The sequence below is a fragment of the Esox lucius genome, chromosome 9 (genome assembly GCF_011004845.1).
Source record: "Esox lucius isolate fEsoLuc1 chromosome 9, fEsoLuc1.pri, whole genome shotgun sequence".
Taxonomy (NCBI): domain Eukaryota; kingdom Metazoa; phylum Chordata; class Actinopteri; order Esociformes; family Esocidae; genus Esox; species Esox lucius.
Genome location: NC_047577.1, coordinates 25,738,333 through 25,757,090, shown reverse-complemented (window position 1 = coordinate 25,757,090; position 18,758 = coordinate 25,738,333). Strand labels below are relative to the sequence as shown.

Sequence of the window (18,758 nt, the reverse complement as noted above, 5' to 3'; positions counted from 1 at the left end):
GACGGGGGGACGACGACCATAAGCTGTACAGTGGATATGAAAAGTCTACACACCCCTGTTAAAATACCATGTTCTTGTGATGTTAAAGATTGAGACAAAGAGAAATAATGTCAGAACTTGTTCCATAATGTGAACAATTAAATTGAAAAACAAACTGAAATCTTCGAGGGGGAAAAATGAAAACCCCACAATAACCTGGCTGCATAAGTGTGCACACCCTTAAACTAATACTTTGTTGAACAATTTTGATTTTGATGCCAGCAACAGGTGTCAAAATATTTTGGGACAGGGGCTTTTTACCACTGTGTTGCATCCCCTCTTCATTTAAGAACACTCTGTAAGAGTTTGGGAACTGAGGAGACCAATTGCTGTTATTTTGAAAGTGGAATGTTGTCCCATTCTTCCCTGCTCAACAGTTTGGGGTCTCCTTTGCTGTATTTGTGCTGTACTTTTTTTTTGTGCAGTGTATTTTGGCACATTAAGGCTTAAACGCAAGAATTTCTCCAAATTGAATGCTAATGACCTGTTGTGCTGCTTAAAGTACTCTGGGTGTACATTTTCAACGTTTTCTTAATACTGCAGTATTATAACATTCAGTTGATAAGCAATTGTTCGGTGTGGGACCTAATGTCGTGTTTGTCTTCTCTTCTGACTGGTGAATGTTTTAGTTGAGTCATAGACAAGCAAATCATGAAACACTAATTTCTCTTTTAAAGTGACTAGGCCACCTTTGTACACATGTATAATATAGGAACTACATTCTTTACGTGTATTGAGAAATGTCAATATTATAAGAATCCTAATAGATTTCTCTTTCTTTAAGAAGTAGCCTACTGACAATGTACAATTTGTACACAGGACATTAGTTATTATGACATACTGCAGCTATGTCATATGCCATTACGGGTATTTAATGATATTGTAATTTAAACCTTTATTTTTTTGTCCATCTTTATCTCAAACAATGGCTGCAATTTTCAAATTAAATTGTGCAATGGCATGCAAATTGGACACATGATGGCACTGTAATAAACCTCCTAAGTGGCCAACTTTACAAGCTCACCACACCCACACCTAGAGTGTCCTAGATTCTTTACAATAGGACTTCTGTCCACCATATTGGATATGAGTAGCGCTTAGAACGCTTCTCCTATCATCCCAACTGATGATCTTCACGTGGCTGGATATTTGGCATGTATGGACCAAGCTCTCTCAACGCAAGTCAAGCCAGACATGTTTGTTAAAAACCATGGCCGCCATTGGCCGATAAAGATAAAAGGCCATACTGTTTGAGATATATTGTGTTTAAAATCATGGGTACATAGAGGGGATATACTGAAGCTGGTGCCATTTAGGCACATGGTTCTGGAGAAGTAGACATCTGAAGTAGTTTTAACATAATTCAAATATAATTCAAATAATTTATTTCAGTGCCTGCCAGTGATGTGCAATGGAAAGCAAACGTTTGTTATTAAGTTAAAGGAATACGGATATTTAGTCACATCAATTTAATTTAAGTCTAATTATAGTAAAACATTTGGTTTTGGCGTATACTTTCTGGTGGGTTGCTTTTCAACACAATATATCCAAATCTAACCAGAGAGAGGGGAAATGTAATTTCCCTTAATTTTTTTGAAGCAGTGTACTATAGCCTGTTTTATAACTGTTCTTCGTATTATTTTCTTAATCTTATTTATCATATGATAAGACCTTCAAGACAAACACTTCTTACATTCTTCAAATTCATTAACCATTTCAAACAAACAAATTCTATAATTCATTACTTTTTAGACTATTCTATACAGTTTGATGATGACCTAGTAGATGAACTGATGCTCTGGCTGGAGGGTGATGCTGTGGAGGAGAATGTGTATGCTAATAGGGATGACTAATGACGACAAACGGCATTTGGCTCTGGTGGATACTAGGGATCTGAAAGGCCTGGCAGGTCTAGTGCTAAAGGGAGAACTAGTTTGACTCACCAAAGGGGACGATGATGGGACATGTGATGCTGTACGTCATAACTACAGTGAAGACGCACATCATCCAGGCGTAGGCTGCTCCAAACTGGAATTCGAATGCCTGATGCTGTAGACACAAATTTCTACAACATTCAGCACTGAACAGTCAATTGAACTTCAAGAACAGCACTGCTGACATATTCCTTGAAAAACCTTACCCTCTTTACGTTACGCCGCTCTGCAGAGGAACGGGCTAGGGAAAGTCGGATCATATACATGAGCAAGCCTGGAATCCGCAGCAGGTCCATGGCATTACCGATAAAGGCTGAAGCTATAACATAGTTGACAAAGAAGGCCCCATTGTCAGGGAGGAAGACGCACCTAAAAATGGGGGGAAACACCCCCAGTGGGATTAGATTGCATCAACCTAAGTAATAATATTTCATTAGCTTTTCTTAGTATTAACAAGACAAGCTTACGGACTAAGGACTGTTATGCACATAAAACATGCACTGTGGGATCTTAAGCAAACTAAATATGTATGGCATTTCACAAATTGGATTTGTTACCTATTATACTAAATGGGTGACATAGATGATACACACATTTTTTTTAGATTTTTTTCAAATTGTGAATCACTTTCAGTGATATTTTTTATTTGAGTACTGCTTTCAAAATGACTGTCTGAAATTATACAAAACCTCCATTAAATAAAAATTCTAAATAATAGCACTTCACTCTCAGGAGGCCTTAGTGGGTGTTTGTCATGTGTGAGAGATTTATAAGACAGTTAGATTTTTTTAGCACATAATTGTCCTGAAGGAGTGACGAATGATTTTTGCGCACTAAAACCCCAACAGTATTATGTCACTGTGTGGTCATGTTTTGTTGCATTTCGCTAAGCCTTCATGTTTTACCAATTAAGTAAATGTTGTGTATTTGCAGTTGTCCTTAATAGAGGCAATAACGGAGCCTCTTTGTTGGACTACCAACCTGATGCCATTACTTCTTGTGCTGCCATACTCCCTCCCATTCTCCTCCACATATTGTTTTAACGTCATCCTGGTGGACTGGTTAGTGCTATAGCTAGCTTGCTAAATTTACAATAAGCAACACAATGGCTTGTCATTATGATTTGAAGGATTAATTTTGGAATTGATCTAACATGGTGAAATTTAACCATATGTACGAACTGGAGTAGGCCAAAGTACAACGGATATGAAAGAAAGTGGTACCTGGATATATTGGGATTTTCCTGCCTGGTAAATGCGTTAAAATATGGACTGAAGAATGGATTTACTAATCACATTTGGACAACAGTTTAAACGGGCCAATGCGGCAAACAAGTTAACATTCATTTTATTGACTTGTGCCTTGCTTATTGCTAAATTAACCATTTGTCTTTACTGTTTATTTGGCTAGGTTAAGAGGTATACAATTTTTAAGTGACTAATTACGTCATGATAATGACAAATGATTTGAGCCTTGCTTATTGAAAACCATGCCTGTGGAATTAAAGCCTGAAATCTGTGGTAAGCAATTTACGGTATAATGTATAAACAAATGGAAATGGAGGTACTGATGTTACTTGAGCTACTGTGTGAACATTTAGTACCACAAATGGTGGAATCCTATATACATTGCTCAAAATAATTAAGGGAACACACAATAATCACAGTATAACACCAAGTCAATTAAACATCAGGGATATCAATCTGTCCAGTTAGGAAGCATAAGCGATTGTGATTCAGTGTCATCAGTTTTGATTGTGAATCAGTGTCACCGTTTGTCGTCAAATGACAGTGAGACAACCTCCAAAAAGGGAATGGTTTTGCAGGTGGTGGCCAAAAACAATTGTTCTGTACTTATCGTTCCTGACTGATTCTTCTCTAGTTTTGCTAGTGTCCTTGTCATTACTGGCACCATGAGGCGGTACCTGCAGGCCATTCAGGTTGCACAGGTAGTCCAGCTCCTTCAGGGTGGCAAATCCATTCGTGTCATCGCAAGGTTTGCTGTGTCACCCAGTACAGTCTCAAGAGCATGGAGGAGATGCCAGGAGACAGGCTTTTACACAAGGAGAGCTGGCCAGGGCCATAGAAGGGCAACAACCCAGCAGCAGGACCGGTATCTGCTCCTTTGTGCGAGGAGGAAAAGAAGGAGCACTGCCAGAGCCCTACAAAGTGACCTCCAGCAGGCTACTGGTGTGCATGTTTCTGACCAAACTGTCAGAAACAGAAACCATGAGGGTGGCATGAGGGCCCAGTGTCCTCCAGTGGGATCGTGCTCACAGCCCAGCACCATACAGCTCAACTGCCATTTGCCAGAGAACACCAGAATTGGCAGGTCCAACATTGGCACCACGTTCTTTTCACTGATGAGAGCAGGTTCACACTGAGCAGGTGAAAAAACGTGAAAATATCTGGAGGCGCCGTGGTGAACGTTATTCTGCCTGCAACATCATCCAGCATAACCGGTTTGGCAGTGGGTCAGTGATGGTCTTGGGGAGCATATCCTTGGAAGGTCGCACAGACCTCCACATGCTAGCCAACGGTGCCCTGACTGCTGTTAGGTACCAGGATGAAATCCTCAGACCCATCATCAGACCTTACATTGGTGGAGTGGACCCTGGGTTCCTCCTGGTGCAGGACAATGCCCAGCCTCATGTGGCTAGAGTGTGTAGGCAGTTCCTGGATCACGAAGGTATTGATGCCATTGACTGGCCCTGACATTCCCCAGACCTGAATCCAGTTGAGAACTTCTGGGACATTATGTATCGGTGCCACAGACTGTCCGGGAGCTCGCTGATGGCCTGACCCAGGAGGAGATCCCCCAGAACACCATCCACCATCTAATCAGAAGCATGCCCAGATTTTGTTGGGAGGGAATACAGGCACGTGGGGGCCATGTATACTACTGAGTCACATTACGAGTTACCGTCATGAAATTCACACAAGTTGGAAGAGTGTCATTTCAATTGTTTACTTCGATTTTTGGTGTGAGTGTGAATCCAGCCCTCAGTTGGTTGGTTTCCATGAACTATTTTAACGTCATTTTGTTCTCAACGAATTACACATGTATTCCATTCATTGAGACCCAATGTGTGAATTAAGTGTTAATTTATTTGAGCAGTGTATGACAACCAGATTTAGGGTAGAGTTGAGAAAGCATGTATTCTTACAGTATTTTCACCAGAAAATATCCTGTATCTGACAATAAATAACATTTTTATTTTAAACAAATACTTACTCAAATCTGATCGCGACTTCATCAAGGAATCTCTTATCAAACAGCCAGCGGAAGAAGACATGCAAACTGCATTAACAAAAAAATAAAATAAGAATTAGCTTTTCTGTTGGGTCCAAATCTGGTCCAATTCTTAACTATTCAAATTTATGACTTCTGTCCTTTTTATTTAGGTTTTCTAAGATTTAATTTACTTGTGTTTTTTGGTGTTTAACCCATTGGAATTATTCTATGTGTATGAGGCCAAATTGAAATGTATTTAACAACCATTTGGACACATTTAGAAGACTGAAGGTAAAGACACAACATTTCACAAGACAAGACTAAATACAAATAACAGTTGATTTTGTATTTAGTATACTTTTTACAGCAATCTTCAATAACCATATCAAACTAATTTGTGAGACATTCAGTAATACATTGATTAAATTATATAATTTGTTATATAAGAAATCTATCTGGTGTCTTGTGGCTACAATTCTCTAGATTTTGAACAGTTTGTAAATAATTTCTATTTACTTTTATGTGCCAAGGAAAGACACTTATATAATCTCTACTAATCTCTCTTAGGTTTGCTGCAAAACAACAGAAAAAAGCACACTAGGGACTGCCTTCTGTCTCCACCATAACACAATTGTTGTTTTTGTTCATCAAATCTAAGATTATCCAGTGCAAACTCTTATTATTCTGATTATGGTCAGCATAATTTGAAAGTTTGTTATTTTTTGTTGTTGTTTCGTCCCTTTGACAGCATAATATCATCAATGTATTAAAATATCTATATGGCAGATTTTATTGTCCCCTTTACAAGCTGTCAGATCTTATGCCCCTTGGATGTAATTCAAGTAAACACCTAAACAAAATCACACTAACTGCTTTCAAGGCACTGCCACTATTAGCCATTTTTATGTTGAATTGCAAAGGGCTTGGGAAATGCAGTATTTTATTCCAGACAAACAGGATAAGATAAACTGAACCTCTGCAAGAAGACCAAATTAGATAGTTAAGTTGTACTGATTTGACGTCCGCTTCTACAGACCAAATTATTATGGGTGCATTGCTGTCTATAAAAAGAGCACCCCAGAGAGGATGAATCTTTCAAAAGGAAATTTGCCCGCAGTCTCTGTGAAAGACTGCAGGCAAATAGTGCAACAAATTAAGAATAACGTTTCTTAACGTAAAAAAAAAGTTTTGGGATCTCATTATCTACAGTATATTAAATCATTAAAAGATTCAGAGAATACAGAGAAATCTCTGTAAACAAGGGACAAAGCCAAAAAACAATATTGGATGGCCGTGATCGTCGGTTCCTCAGGCCATACCGCATTAAAAACAGACACAATTCTGTAGTGGACATCACTGAATGGGCTCAGGAACACTTCTGAAAACCAGTGTCTGTGAACACAGAATGTCGCTGCATGCACAAATGCAAATTAAAACTCTACCATGCAAACAAGAAACCCATAAACAATATTCAGAAATGCTGCTGCCTTCTCTGGGCACAAGCTCATTTAAGATGGACTGACACTGGATAACTGTCCTGTGAATCATGGATGCCCAAGATGGTACTCCAACAGCGTAAATATCCAACAGCAATCTTTGGGGATTTTTTTGCCCCACTGTGCGTGGGGGCAATATAAACTTGGGTCCTTTTCCAGGCAAGTTTGCAACAGTTCCAATTGTTTTGAACTTGTTTAGTATTGCCCTAACAGTAGATATTGGCCTAACAGTAGCTACTCACAATTTTCAGATGAGTAGCTATTTTTTTTATAGCCATTCCCTGACTTATGAAGCTCAACACACTTTTCACTCAATTGATTTGTGTGTTCTCTTATCTTCCCCATGTTAATGTATGAGTTTATGCTGCAAGCAGCATTTCTGGGGCCCAAGCATGGCACAGGAAGCATCTCACTACATACTCTCACTAGAGAAATATTATTTGCTATTTAAAAATGCCCAGTGCCGCTAGTAGTCAGGATGGCCAATCGAAGAAGAGGAAATCAAAACAAAACCAAACAAAAAGACCTTGAAACCAGAAGAGGAAACTGGCAACCCTATTTCAGCTGGCCTGTGATTAGAAGGGATGAATATTTTTGTCCCTGGTTGGTTTCAATCCACGGTTTTCTATGTGGCAGACTGTCTTTAAACATTACACTATTTAAACAGCGAGAATTCAACTTTTACCTAAACTTTTTTACAGAAATAAACCGTGGACAACAGAACATTTATTAAGGAAACTAAAGTGTAATCTTGTACAAAGAATATTGTAGATGGCTAGCTAATAACTATTGTTGAAGTATATGAATGTATGCTTGTTTATGTTTAGATAACAAAAGAACATTGGTTTGTCTGTACACAGGAAGTCACGTTCATTCAAAGCGCGACAGTAATTAGCCAATGGCCTTACGGTACTGTGATGTGTATTCTGTCCTGCGATGTCTATAAGTAGAGGACAACCGGAAGTGTCTTTGAGATTGAGTGAGATGAGATTGAGTTCGTAAGACATCATGTATGAAGACTGTGTCTGTAACATCATGCCCAATAGACTTTCAAATGCTGCAATAAATAACTGAATTACTCTCTCCCTTGACAACCACGTAGGTGATCATTATTTCAACCACTATACAAAATGGCTGATTTCTAACAGCATGGTGCCGTGACCTGGATGGTTAATCTTATAGATACTACTGAAGATCTACTGTTTTGACGGAAGTTCTGAGCTGACTAGCTAACTGCTAACTGACTAACAGAAGGAGTTTTGGATACAAATGAACATTGAGGCATAAAGTTATGCCATATAACGAACTGTCAAGATTCCAAAAGCGTTTGGTAGTTGAACAAGCCCTAGTACCCCTAATTTTGATCGTGCAGAACCTGTCTGTGGGAATGGACAGTCCGTCCTAGCTGAGTAGGGCGTAGACCGGTGTGTTGAAGCGCTCAACTGTATTTCGTGTGATAATGTTTTTGCCGGTCATACAATTACTTGTACAAGTAAAATATAATGCCATCCAGTTGTACAAAATATGACAGGAGGAGGACTGCAGCCTCTGGCATGATGAGTTTATGTTTAAATATCATATCGCGTATAGGACACAAAGTCATGAATGGAGGACCGATGGAAAGTGTGGTACATACACTGAGCAAAATTATTTTATTTTTGGCCCCATTTATCATGAGCTGAATTCAAAGATCTAAGATTCTCTATGTTCACAAAAGGCCTATTTCTCTCAAATATTGTTCACAAATCTGTCTAAATCTGTGTTAGTGAGCACTTTGCCTTTGCTGAGATAATCCATCCACTGGCCACAGGCTGGCCAGAATAAAAGGCCACTCTAAAATGTGCAGTTTCACTGTATTTGGTGTGATGATAAATGGGGGCAAAAAGAAGTGTTGCGTTTCTAATTTTGTTTAGTGTATGAAGAGAAAAAGCAAAAGAAAGTTAAGATGGCCGAGAAAGGACCACACTCGTAAGGCGGGAAAGAAGACAAAGGAGACATTTTGTTTGACCAGCTGGCCAATCGAAGACAATCACAAGATTGTCTGGAAGAGTCTGGAACTTATCACTTTCCTCGTTAATAGCCAAGCTTATTTAATTGAATATTATATGAAGTTTGAAAAGCACTTTGATGGTACATAGCATGTTTTAATAAGCATTCGAGATAGGACAAAACAGGCTATCATGCTAGAATTATTTTTAATAGGTATTCAAGAAATAGCATTCATTCATTGCTTTGATAATGTTTTATTCCGTAAGGCCTCCACTAAGGGTGGGGGGTGGTGGGGGATCTCACGTATGGGTGGGACGATATGAGCATTTCATCCCACGATTATCCTGGCCAAAATTATCCCGAATTAACCCGATTTAATAAATCCCCCAAAAAATATAGATATGCGCTCCACCAGTTAAATAAAACAAGTAGTCAGGAACAATTTGGTGACTGGCAAAAGATCTTTCCAAGTCACTTATCTGAGGATCAGGGGTGAAAATAGATTTCATTTCTTACTGGTACTGACCTGTGGGTGCAAGCACTTCCATGCGCATTTTATGTGCCTTATTTGCTAAGGATAGGCCTATTTGATGTGTCGATTCTTTATAATAACTGTAACAGCTCTCGATTCTTCATAATAACTATAACATTATGTTGTGCGCATCATGTATTGTGCAGATTATGTAGATAGTCAATGTTATTTTGGCCCGCGCAAATGATATTCTATTTGTCTTCTTTATAATTCATAATAACAGCTCCCTGTTATGTTAAAATAGGAATGTCTATGAAAATATTAAATTGTAGACCATGAGAAATCTGAGACTGGCCCAGTTATAATATAAAATGCAGGTGCAATGTCAATGGCCACTGCCAGACAGTTCAAAACAATTTAGTACAGCCTTTTTATCTTTGGGACACATTTCTATCTGGAATCCAACGTAGGCTATCCGACAAAAATTAAGATCTGATTATCCCTCATGCCTGGCATATTTCGGATTGGATATGGCCGACTTTAGATATCAGGCTGATTGGGTATTGATTTTACAGCAAATCAGACAGATGTTTTGGGTATCAGATAGATTGTCACAGATACAGTTCGGCAGGGATATATATTTCGTGATACCACAAAGACCCTGACCTAAGGACACATCCTTTGGTGGACAGTGAAGCACATTCAAGTGGTTCTAAGACGTTTATTCTTGCACATCCTTTGGGAGGAGACCGATAATAGGCTGATGGAAATAATGGGTGTTTTCCTAATTTAAGATTGCATTCTTGCAATGGACAGTTTGGAGAAAAAAATTTTTTTTGTAAAATCTATACAATACAATTAGTGCGTATTTTATGTCCCATATTAGCTAACAATAGGCCTATTTGATGTGTCGATTCTTCATAATAACTGTAACAGCTCTCGATTCTTCATAATAACTATAACATTATGTTGTGCGCATCATGTATTGTGCAGATTATGTAGATAGTCAATGCTATTTTGGCCCGCGCAAATGATATTCTATTTGTCTTCTCCCGACACTTTCAATTAGCCTACAATATTAAAAAAATTATAATTAGAAAATCGAAAGAGATATATAATGTATGTATAATATATATCCTATTTATATTTTCTACAATTTGCAGTTTAAGTTTTTTCTGCATGTCTTCTAGGATATCATTGGTTTGCTTGAGCTCAACATTGTTTCAACTGCTTATTTCCATGGTAATGGAATGGACAGGTATTTGCATTATTGCGGGAAGTGGAGACGTAATTTTTGGTAGACTACTAAGTGTAGTGATTAGACTAGTACTGTTGTAAAGGAATTGGAAAACTAGTTTATTCTTCATATCATTACAATACAATCACAACTCATAACGACATTTAAGAATGTCATTTAGATTTTTATCGTAATTGACAAATATTCTTCTACTTGAGCAAGCAGAGCCATTTGGCTTCATTGACCATACAGAGGATGTTTAGTGGCATAGTACAAAGTGAGATGAGACTTGCGCTCCACTTAATTGATAATGAACAAATAGGGTACTGATGTAACAGTGTTTAAGGCCTACATTGAGTGTCCTTTGGATTACTTATTGTGCCTTGATTTTAGTGATGTCATACATCTGTTTGCTGTCTGCATCACCATTCTTATGGGTTTTCTTAATTTCCATCCTAATATTGAGTTGCTGTGTAGATATGACAAGCGCATTTTTACAAACTGCAACAATATTAGATGGGTAGGACACTAAATAAAAAAAATTGAGTTAACGAAGGAAGTTGAAAGAATGTGAAGGTACTGAGGTAAAGTCAAATTTGAGAATAGGACATAAGCTTTATAATTCCTTCGCATAAGCGACCGTGTTGCTCATTGATGTCTTTGAATGTGTTTGTTTTTAACATTTCCACTTTGTTTTTTGATGAATATTCAGTATGCAGCTCCTTATTGAATGGATTTGAGATCCTTCCTTATCACCAATTCTCTATTTTTCATGTCCGTCCTGAAATGATGGCCAGTGCAGGTTCAGGATGGCGCCTCCTGTGGCCATATTTGTCATTGTTCTGCTTTCGCTCATGGTGTCACTTTTGAAGTGAAAGCAGGGGGGATTTCAGCAGAGTGGCAGCTGTAATTGTCAGGTATTGTCTTGATCTACAACACAACCAAGAGTACTTAGGACAGGGACAGCAATGAGTCTTTTAAGCTTGGTACTCTGCAGGTATGGGCCAAGACATCATGTCCTCCTAAGTTAAAAACAGGACAGGAGACAGGGAAAATCTAGAAAATCTAGAAAATCTTAGATCTACAAGGATTTATAGTGGAGAAGGAGAACTGACCCTACTTCCCCGGCACAATAATATAGCAGCGTAAGACCTTGGCACTGATACAGGGGGGTCCAGTGACACTGTGGCCCTATCTGGGGGAGGCCCCAGACAGGGTCCAACAGGCAGGAAATACACCCACATTGCCAAGCATCAACCAAAAGGGACACCCACCAACCGCAACCACCCTGAATGAGGGACGAGTATTACAAGCAGAGTACATCCCAATTGAACAATGTGTGCCACAGAGAGACAACAACAAGCCAGTAACTCCACCCCCGAATGTCATTGAAGGAAAGGCATACTAGTGGCAATGAGAGCCTACCTGGCGAGACAGCAAGAGTGGACAGTATCAAGCCTTTCTGGTCATCTTCACACCCCTAGGCCAGACTACACTTAATCATAGACCATGTTAAAGAGATGAGTCTTTAGTAGACACTTGAAAGTTTGCACCGAGTCTGCATTTTTAACCTTAATTGGCAAATCATTCCACAGCAGTGGCACATCCCACCTCTCCCCCTCGTGTAAAACAATTGCTTAGACAACTGCCACATCGTCAACAACCTTTTCCTTTATTTCCACAGAGCACAGAATGTATTCAGTGATGTGCTTTGGGTCCCTGCTATTGTGAAAATAGCAATGCCAACTGTTTTAAGTAAAAGCTAGGACCCAGTATCTCTATTCCTGTGTTGATTAGAAATAGAAGGAACCGTGAGCATGCAAACCATAAAATAAACTTGTCTAATCTGTTAACTGTAACACGCCAACCTACTAGTCCAGGAACCCTTATATCTATTAAGCTGGCTTTTCTTAATATCAGATTTCTCGCCAACAAATCATTCTTGGTAAATTACATCATAATATTCTACAACCTAGATAGACAAATAACCTTTTGCAGTACTTGACACCATGGAGAACCACCATGATGGTAAGTGCCCTGAAAAGAGAATGTAGGAAAGCGGAATGTTAGTGGAGGAAAACTAAACTTCAAATTCACTATGACATCTATAAACAAAGCCTTGGTAGCTTTAATAATGAGTTATGCAGGGCCATACCGCAACATTTATTGGGAATGTTCAACAAAAATATCAACAGTACCCGCAATCTATTTGTCATGGTCAACAAGCTTACAAACCCAATAAAGCAGATAGTATAAGAACTCATGTCCACTGTGAAATGTGTTTCACAGTGCGTGTTTTTGCGTGTTTCTGCATGTTTCTTTAGTATTAGACGGAACATCAGAACTAGACAGTCTAACAAGGACTCTGTACCATCACCACGACCACCAAGACATTCAGTGGGGAGAACAAGTATTTGATACACTGCCGATTCTGCAGGTTTTCCTACTTACAAAGCATGTAAAGGTCTGTCATTTTTATCATAGGTGAGAGACAGAATCTAAAACAAAAATTATCTTCTCATGTGGCTATGACTGAGCACATAAACCTAACTACACTGTTTAACCTTATAGCTTCTTATGTTTTTATCAAATTTTGTATCTTATGTTTTTTTATTGTATTTTTTATTATTATGATTTATTAATTTGTTTTGATGTTTTCATTTGAGTATTTGTTTTTATGTTATTGTACTTTCATACATTATTCATTGTAAAGCACACTGAATTGTTTCGATGAATGATGTGTTCTATATAAATAAACTTGCTTGCTTGCTTGCTAGTGGAGCTCTATGAGAGAAGGCCCTGCCTCCGGCTGTTTGTTTAGAAATTCTGGGTACAATTAAAAGGCCTGCATCTTGCAATCGTACATTTTTCGAAGATGAAAATAAGCAACTCTTGAGATATATTTTATATGTTCATCAAAGGAGAGGTCAGGGTTAAGGGTAACGCTGAGGTTTCTTACAGTTTTTTGGTATACAACCTTGCAGCCGTCGAGGTTCACTGTGAGATCTGCCAACAAAGCTCTTTGTTTCTTGGGTCCTAAAATTAGCATTTCTGTTGTTCTTGAGTTTAAAAGCAAAAACAATATCTGAAACACATGCTTCCAAAGTTACTCATTTTGGGGCTTCTCCATGCTTCATCGAAATATATAACTGTGTCATCAGCACAACAGCGAAAATTGACATTGTGATTCTGGATTACATCACCCAGAGGCAGCATATATAGTGAGAACAATAATGGGCCCAAAACATACCTTTGATTTGTCAGAGGATATGCCTTCCACATATACGAACTGATATCTTTCAGATAATTAAAATTTAAACCAGTGTAGAACATGTCGATGTAGCCCAATATGGGTTACCAGTCTCTCTAAGTAAAGTAAGTGATCAATAGTGTCAAAGTCAGCGCTACAATCAAGAAGCAACAGGACGAATGCGGAACCTTTGTCTGAGGCCGTTAGAAGGTCATTTGTTACCTTCACGAATGCAGTCTCAGTGCTATGAGGGGATCTGAAATTGGAGTGGAGCAATTCATAAATGTAATTTGTGTTCAGGAACGCATTCAGTTGTTGGGAAACACATTTTACTAAGATTTCTGAGAGGAACGGGAGGTTCATTATTGGCCTATAATGTGAATATTTCTGATACAGTCTGATACACATCCGGAGGAAAGAGAGCAATGTATTATGTACAACATTGGCTGACCTAGCACTGGAAAAAGCTCCTTAAGTAAATTTGTTGGAATGAGGTCTAGTTGTCATTTTGTGGGTTTAGAACTCATTACTAATTTAGTGAACGTTTCGAGGAATACAGGATCAAAAACATGTCCCCATTGACACCAGGTCCGGGATGTTCAGGACATTCTCAGTACAACTGAGATTTTGGGCACTGTAACTGTTTAAAGAGGAGTCAGTTATTTGTTTTCTAATGGTGATGGTCTTTTCATCAAAGAAGTTAATGTATTCATTATAGGTAAAGTGAAGACCCACTTCACCTTTTGACCATTGCTTTTTTGTTAACTCTGCAACTGTATCCAAGATACATTTTGGATTGTTTTTGTTCACCTCAATCAGAAATAAGCTTTGTGAGTGCTTTCCGGTATTGTAGTGTACTGTCTATCCACGCTAGTCTGAATACTTCCAACTTGGTGGTGCGCCACTTTCACTCCAATTTTGCTTGAGTGCTCTAGTATTGTCTGTGTACCAAGGAGCACATTTCTTGTTGCATATTTCTTATGTTTTAGTGGTGCAACCCTATCTAAAGTAATTCACAGTGTTGAGTCTAGATCCTTGATTAGATAGTTTGCGGATTTATTTACTCTCATCAATGAGCAAGCTTGAAAGAATATCAAGGAATCTATTTGTAGTCCAATAATTTATAGTATGGCTTTTGAAAGTCATTGTTTGCGGAGCAAGTGGCTTTCTTGTTTTAACGGTAAATGTAATAAGACAGTGATCAATATTCCAGGACTTTGGTGGGAAATTATTAGATCTAAAATATCTATTTCTTGTGACAGGACTAAGAAAATCTAAGGTATGATCGTGGCAGTTGAGACCTGAGAGATGTTGGACAAAACCCATTGAGTCAATTATGCCTTCAAAGGCTTTTTGAAGAGGGTCATTGGACATTTCCATATTAATATTGAAATCACCAAAAATGTGAATACCATCCACAATGACTACAGGGTTAGACAAGAATTCTGGAAACTATTGAGAAACATTGTGTATGGCCTGGGGGGCCTGTATATAGTAGCTATGTAAAACGATGTAATAGCCTGGTTAACTTTCATGAGTAAAACTTCAAAAGAATGAAAATCAGAGATTCATTAATTTACTGCAACGGCCTTTGGAGCAAGGGATCTAACATTTAGGAGGCCCATTTTGAGATGCGAGGTAATACAGTCATTTTTATTTGTGACAGAGGTGGAGGAAGGCTTTATCTTAATAAGGTTGCTATTGTTAGCACTTCCTTGTTTAACTTTTCTGAGACTGGAACGAGTCACAGTAGCAATAGGCAAAACTACTAACTACACTCGCTATGCTAACAACAGACTGTTTCATCCTAACGTTGTTGGTGCCAACGTGAATAACAATATCTCTGTACTCTCTATACTTGCCAGTTTTAGACTTCGCTATTACCAACCCCAGATTTGCGGCTACGTCAGTGGCTCTGTCTCCCAGTAAACAGTGTACGATTGCAGCCTGATTCTTTGGTCTAATACATTCACAGGATATGTTTTAAATTTATTTGGAATTGTTTTGTTTGATGTAAGGTCTAACATTTTAATGGTGGAATAGATCTAACCATTTCTGATTTGGCTAAGCAAAGTTAATTCTGACAATCTTATTCCACTGCAAGTTGCTATCGGGTATTAATATAGCACAAAGAACCAAACATCAACCAAGCTAGTTCTGGATGGAAAAGGAAATTTGACATAGACTGTTATGGAAACTTGCCTTGATAGGGTATAAGCTTCACTCTAATGATGGAACTTCTGAGATCCACACGTTTTCAGGACTGATCTATTGCCTTTATTGTTGGGAGTTGACAGAACAAAACCCTGTGGATTAAAGCCTGATGGACTGTTGAACCACACTAATCATTGTTTTGAAGTTATATGTTTGACAGATCAGGACATCACAACCCCTTTTCTGATGATACCGACTGGATACAGACAACTGAGTGTGTGAGTAAAACATTGTACGATGACAATCCCAATATTGGATCTCAACATATTTTGTGATGATGCTTAATGATCGACATTATGACGGCTATCATGATATGTTTGGATAGTGAATCCTTCCCAATGAAAAGTCAAATTTTTCCGAATTTTTCAAAGGTACAACAGGATTTGCACAAGTCTTTTGTATGATATTGCCGCATTGGATCATGATACGGACAAGGGGGGTTTTGATTGTTCAATGGACTTTGGGGAAATTTTTTTAATCATGATGTCATGTTTTCGTCTGATTTTCTGCCTAACACCGTTAAAACTGATTGATGTCTGTTGATGTCAATATGTTTCTCAACCCTTATAATCTTATGTGTGGGAGGGATTGATGACTGTCATACATTGAGCTATGTGTCAGTGGCGTGTGTTAATTGTGTCTTAATTACAATCATTTTTCATTTGAGGAACAATAAGACCTCATTGGTCAGATACTCCTTTTTTTGTTTTGTCTTAGTCATTTGTAACATAAGTGACCTTTTCTTTTCATTAGGAATTGAATTGCACTTTAAATATTTTATGAAACATGTAATGTTTTTACTTAAATATTTGTTAGGGGGGAATGTATGCTTGTTTATGTTTAGATAACAAAATAACATCTGTTTATCTGTACACAGGAAGACACGTTTATTCAAAGCGCTACAGTAATTAGCCAATGGGCTTACAGTACTGTGATGTGTATTCTGTCCTGCGATGTCTATAATTAGAAGACAACTGGAAGTGTCTTTGAGGTTGAGTGACCAAATGCTGCAATACATAATTGAATTACTCTCTTCCTTGAAGACCGGGGACGCAATCATTATTTCAACCACTATACAGTAACTACAATGAAAACTATGTCTCAAATCACTCCATGGCTGTTTTTTTTCTTTATTTTAAATGTATGAGATTCATGGTATTATAGAGTGGATACATATTGTTGTGCGATGACTGAAAAGTACAGAGTGGATAAATGTATGAGATTCATGGTATTATAGAGTGGATACATATTGTTGTGCGATGACTGAAAAGTACAGAGTGGATAAATGTTTCTGAGAGACATAAATTGGAACGTCCGAGAGGAGAATGGAACCGGGGTCTAAATATTGAAGGTCAAAAACCACATATCCTACTGGTACTCACTTCAGCTCTGTATCGTCTCCAAATGTAACTTTTACCTGAGCCATTACGTTTTTGCTGAAATAATGTGGGCAACATAAAGTTTATTAAAGGAACTAAAGTATACTCTTGTACAAAGATTATTGTAGATTACTAGAGAATAATTCATATTGTTGTGTGATGGCTGAAAAGTACAGAGTGCATAAATAATTCTGAGACAACATTTGGAACATCTGAGAGGGGAATCGAACCAGGTTCATAATATACAAGATGCGCTGGGGTTTGTTCTCTATCACATCATATAACTCTACACACATCAAAACCCCTCCCCATTTGACCCTAAATCCTCATACTTAACCCGGAACCACTAAGAAAACTATATAGAGCCCTACTAACTTCCATCAGACCGTCCCCCAACCCCAAAATCCCTCCAAACCCCCCCATCCCCAGCCCACCTCAAGAACCCTACACGTCAACCTTTCCCTCAAGCCCTCATACATCCTACAATATAGCAACACATGCTTAACCATTTCCTCAACCAGACTTCTGGACATAAACCAGTACCATGCTTGCCCACCAACCTCAACGATAAATTCAGCATAGTGACCAATACGCAGCCTGGCAAACACCACCTCTTCCGTCCTATCCTGACCTTTAAAACTCTGCCCACCTCCCTCCCTCTGCAGGGCATATAAATGCTGCCACTTGGGCCCCACATTCCACTTTCTCTGCCAGACATCCATCACAATCCTTCTGATCTTGCATTTGGCTTCACCTTTCCCCAGTGTCACACTGATCACATTTAAGTTGTCCTATGCCCTCTTTGCTACCCCATCTGCAAGTCACTCTTATTAGACTCGCCTGAAACTAAACTACACAACACAGACAGGGAATCAGTACATTTCATAATCCTGTTGGGTTGCACGTCCTCCACCCACCGAAGTGCAATAACCATTGCCACCACTTCCGATGGCACAGCCGACTACCAAAATCCGGAACATGTACACCGGCCCCCACATGCCCACTGACCGGTTCCTTTGACCCATCCGTGAACACCCTCACATATGCATAATATCTATCCTTAAGATATCTATCCACCTGTTCCCCCACCACACACCCATCCAGCCAGTCTTTCCTGTGCTCCACCAAATCCATATCCACAACGGGGTCTGGTAGCAACCATGGCGGAACCCCACATGTCACTATAGCAGGGCCAACTTCCAGTTCCCCCAAACCACTCTCCTCCACCTGCTTCCCAACTGTCCACCCAAATCCCCTACCTCGTCCAGTCCCATACTCTGAACAATCTTAAAATACACTAACGGCAGGGTGGCCGACCCCACATCCTTTCAACCTAACCCAATACGGCAGTGACAGTTTCTTACGCCGAATGTCCAGAGGCATCTACCCCGCCTCCACTAACAAGGCCCCTACCGGAGATTATTTAAAAGTACCAGCACAGTCTCATCACCTAAATTGTAATCTGTCCAGCTTCCGTAACCATGTATCCGCTGCTGCCCCATACACTATACACC

General features: G+C 39.0%; 1 protein-coding gene across 10 annotated transcripts in view; it reads right to left on the bottom strand.

Annotated features, from left to right (window-relative positions):
• LOC105027157 (CSC1-like protein 2) overlaps window positions 1-18,758 on the bottom strand; it is a 299,336-nt gene that overhangs the window by 17,173 nt on the left and 263,405 nt on the right. For all 10 annotated transcript variants that reach the window (XM_034294237.1, XM_034294244.1, XM_020044463.3 and 7 more), the window contains 3 exons: window positions 5,208-5,273; window positions 2,180-2,342; window positions 1,983-2,088 (listed from right to left, as the gene is read on the bottom strand). In XM_034294237.1, coding sequence (XP_034150128.1) covers window positions 1,983-2,088; window positions 2,180-2,342; window positions 5,208-5,273 — 335 coding nt within the window. The remainder of the gene's footprint in view (window positions 1-1,982; window positions 2,089-2,179; window positions 2,343-5,207; window positions 5,274-18,758) is intronic.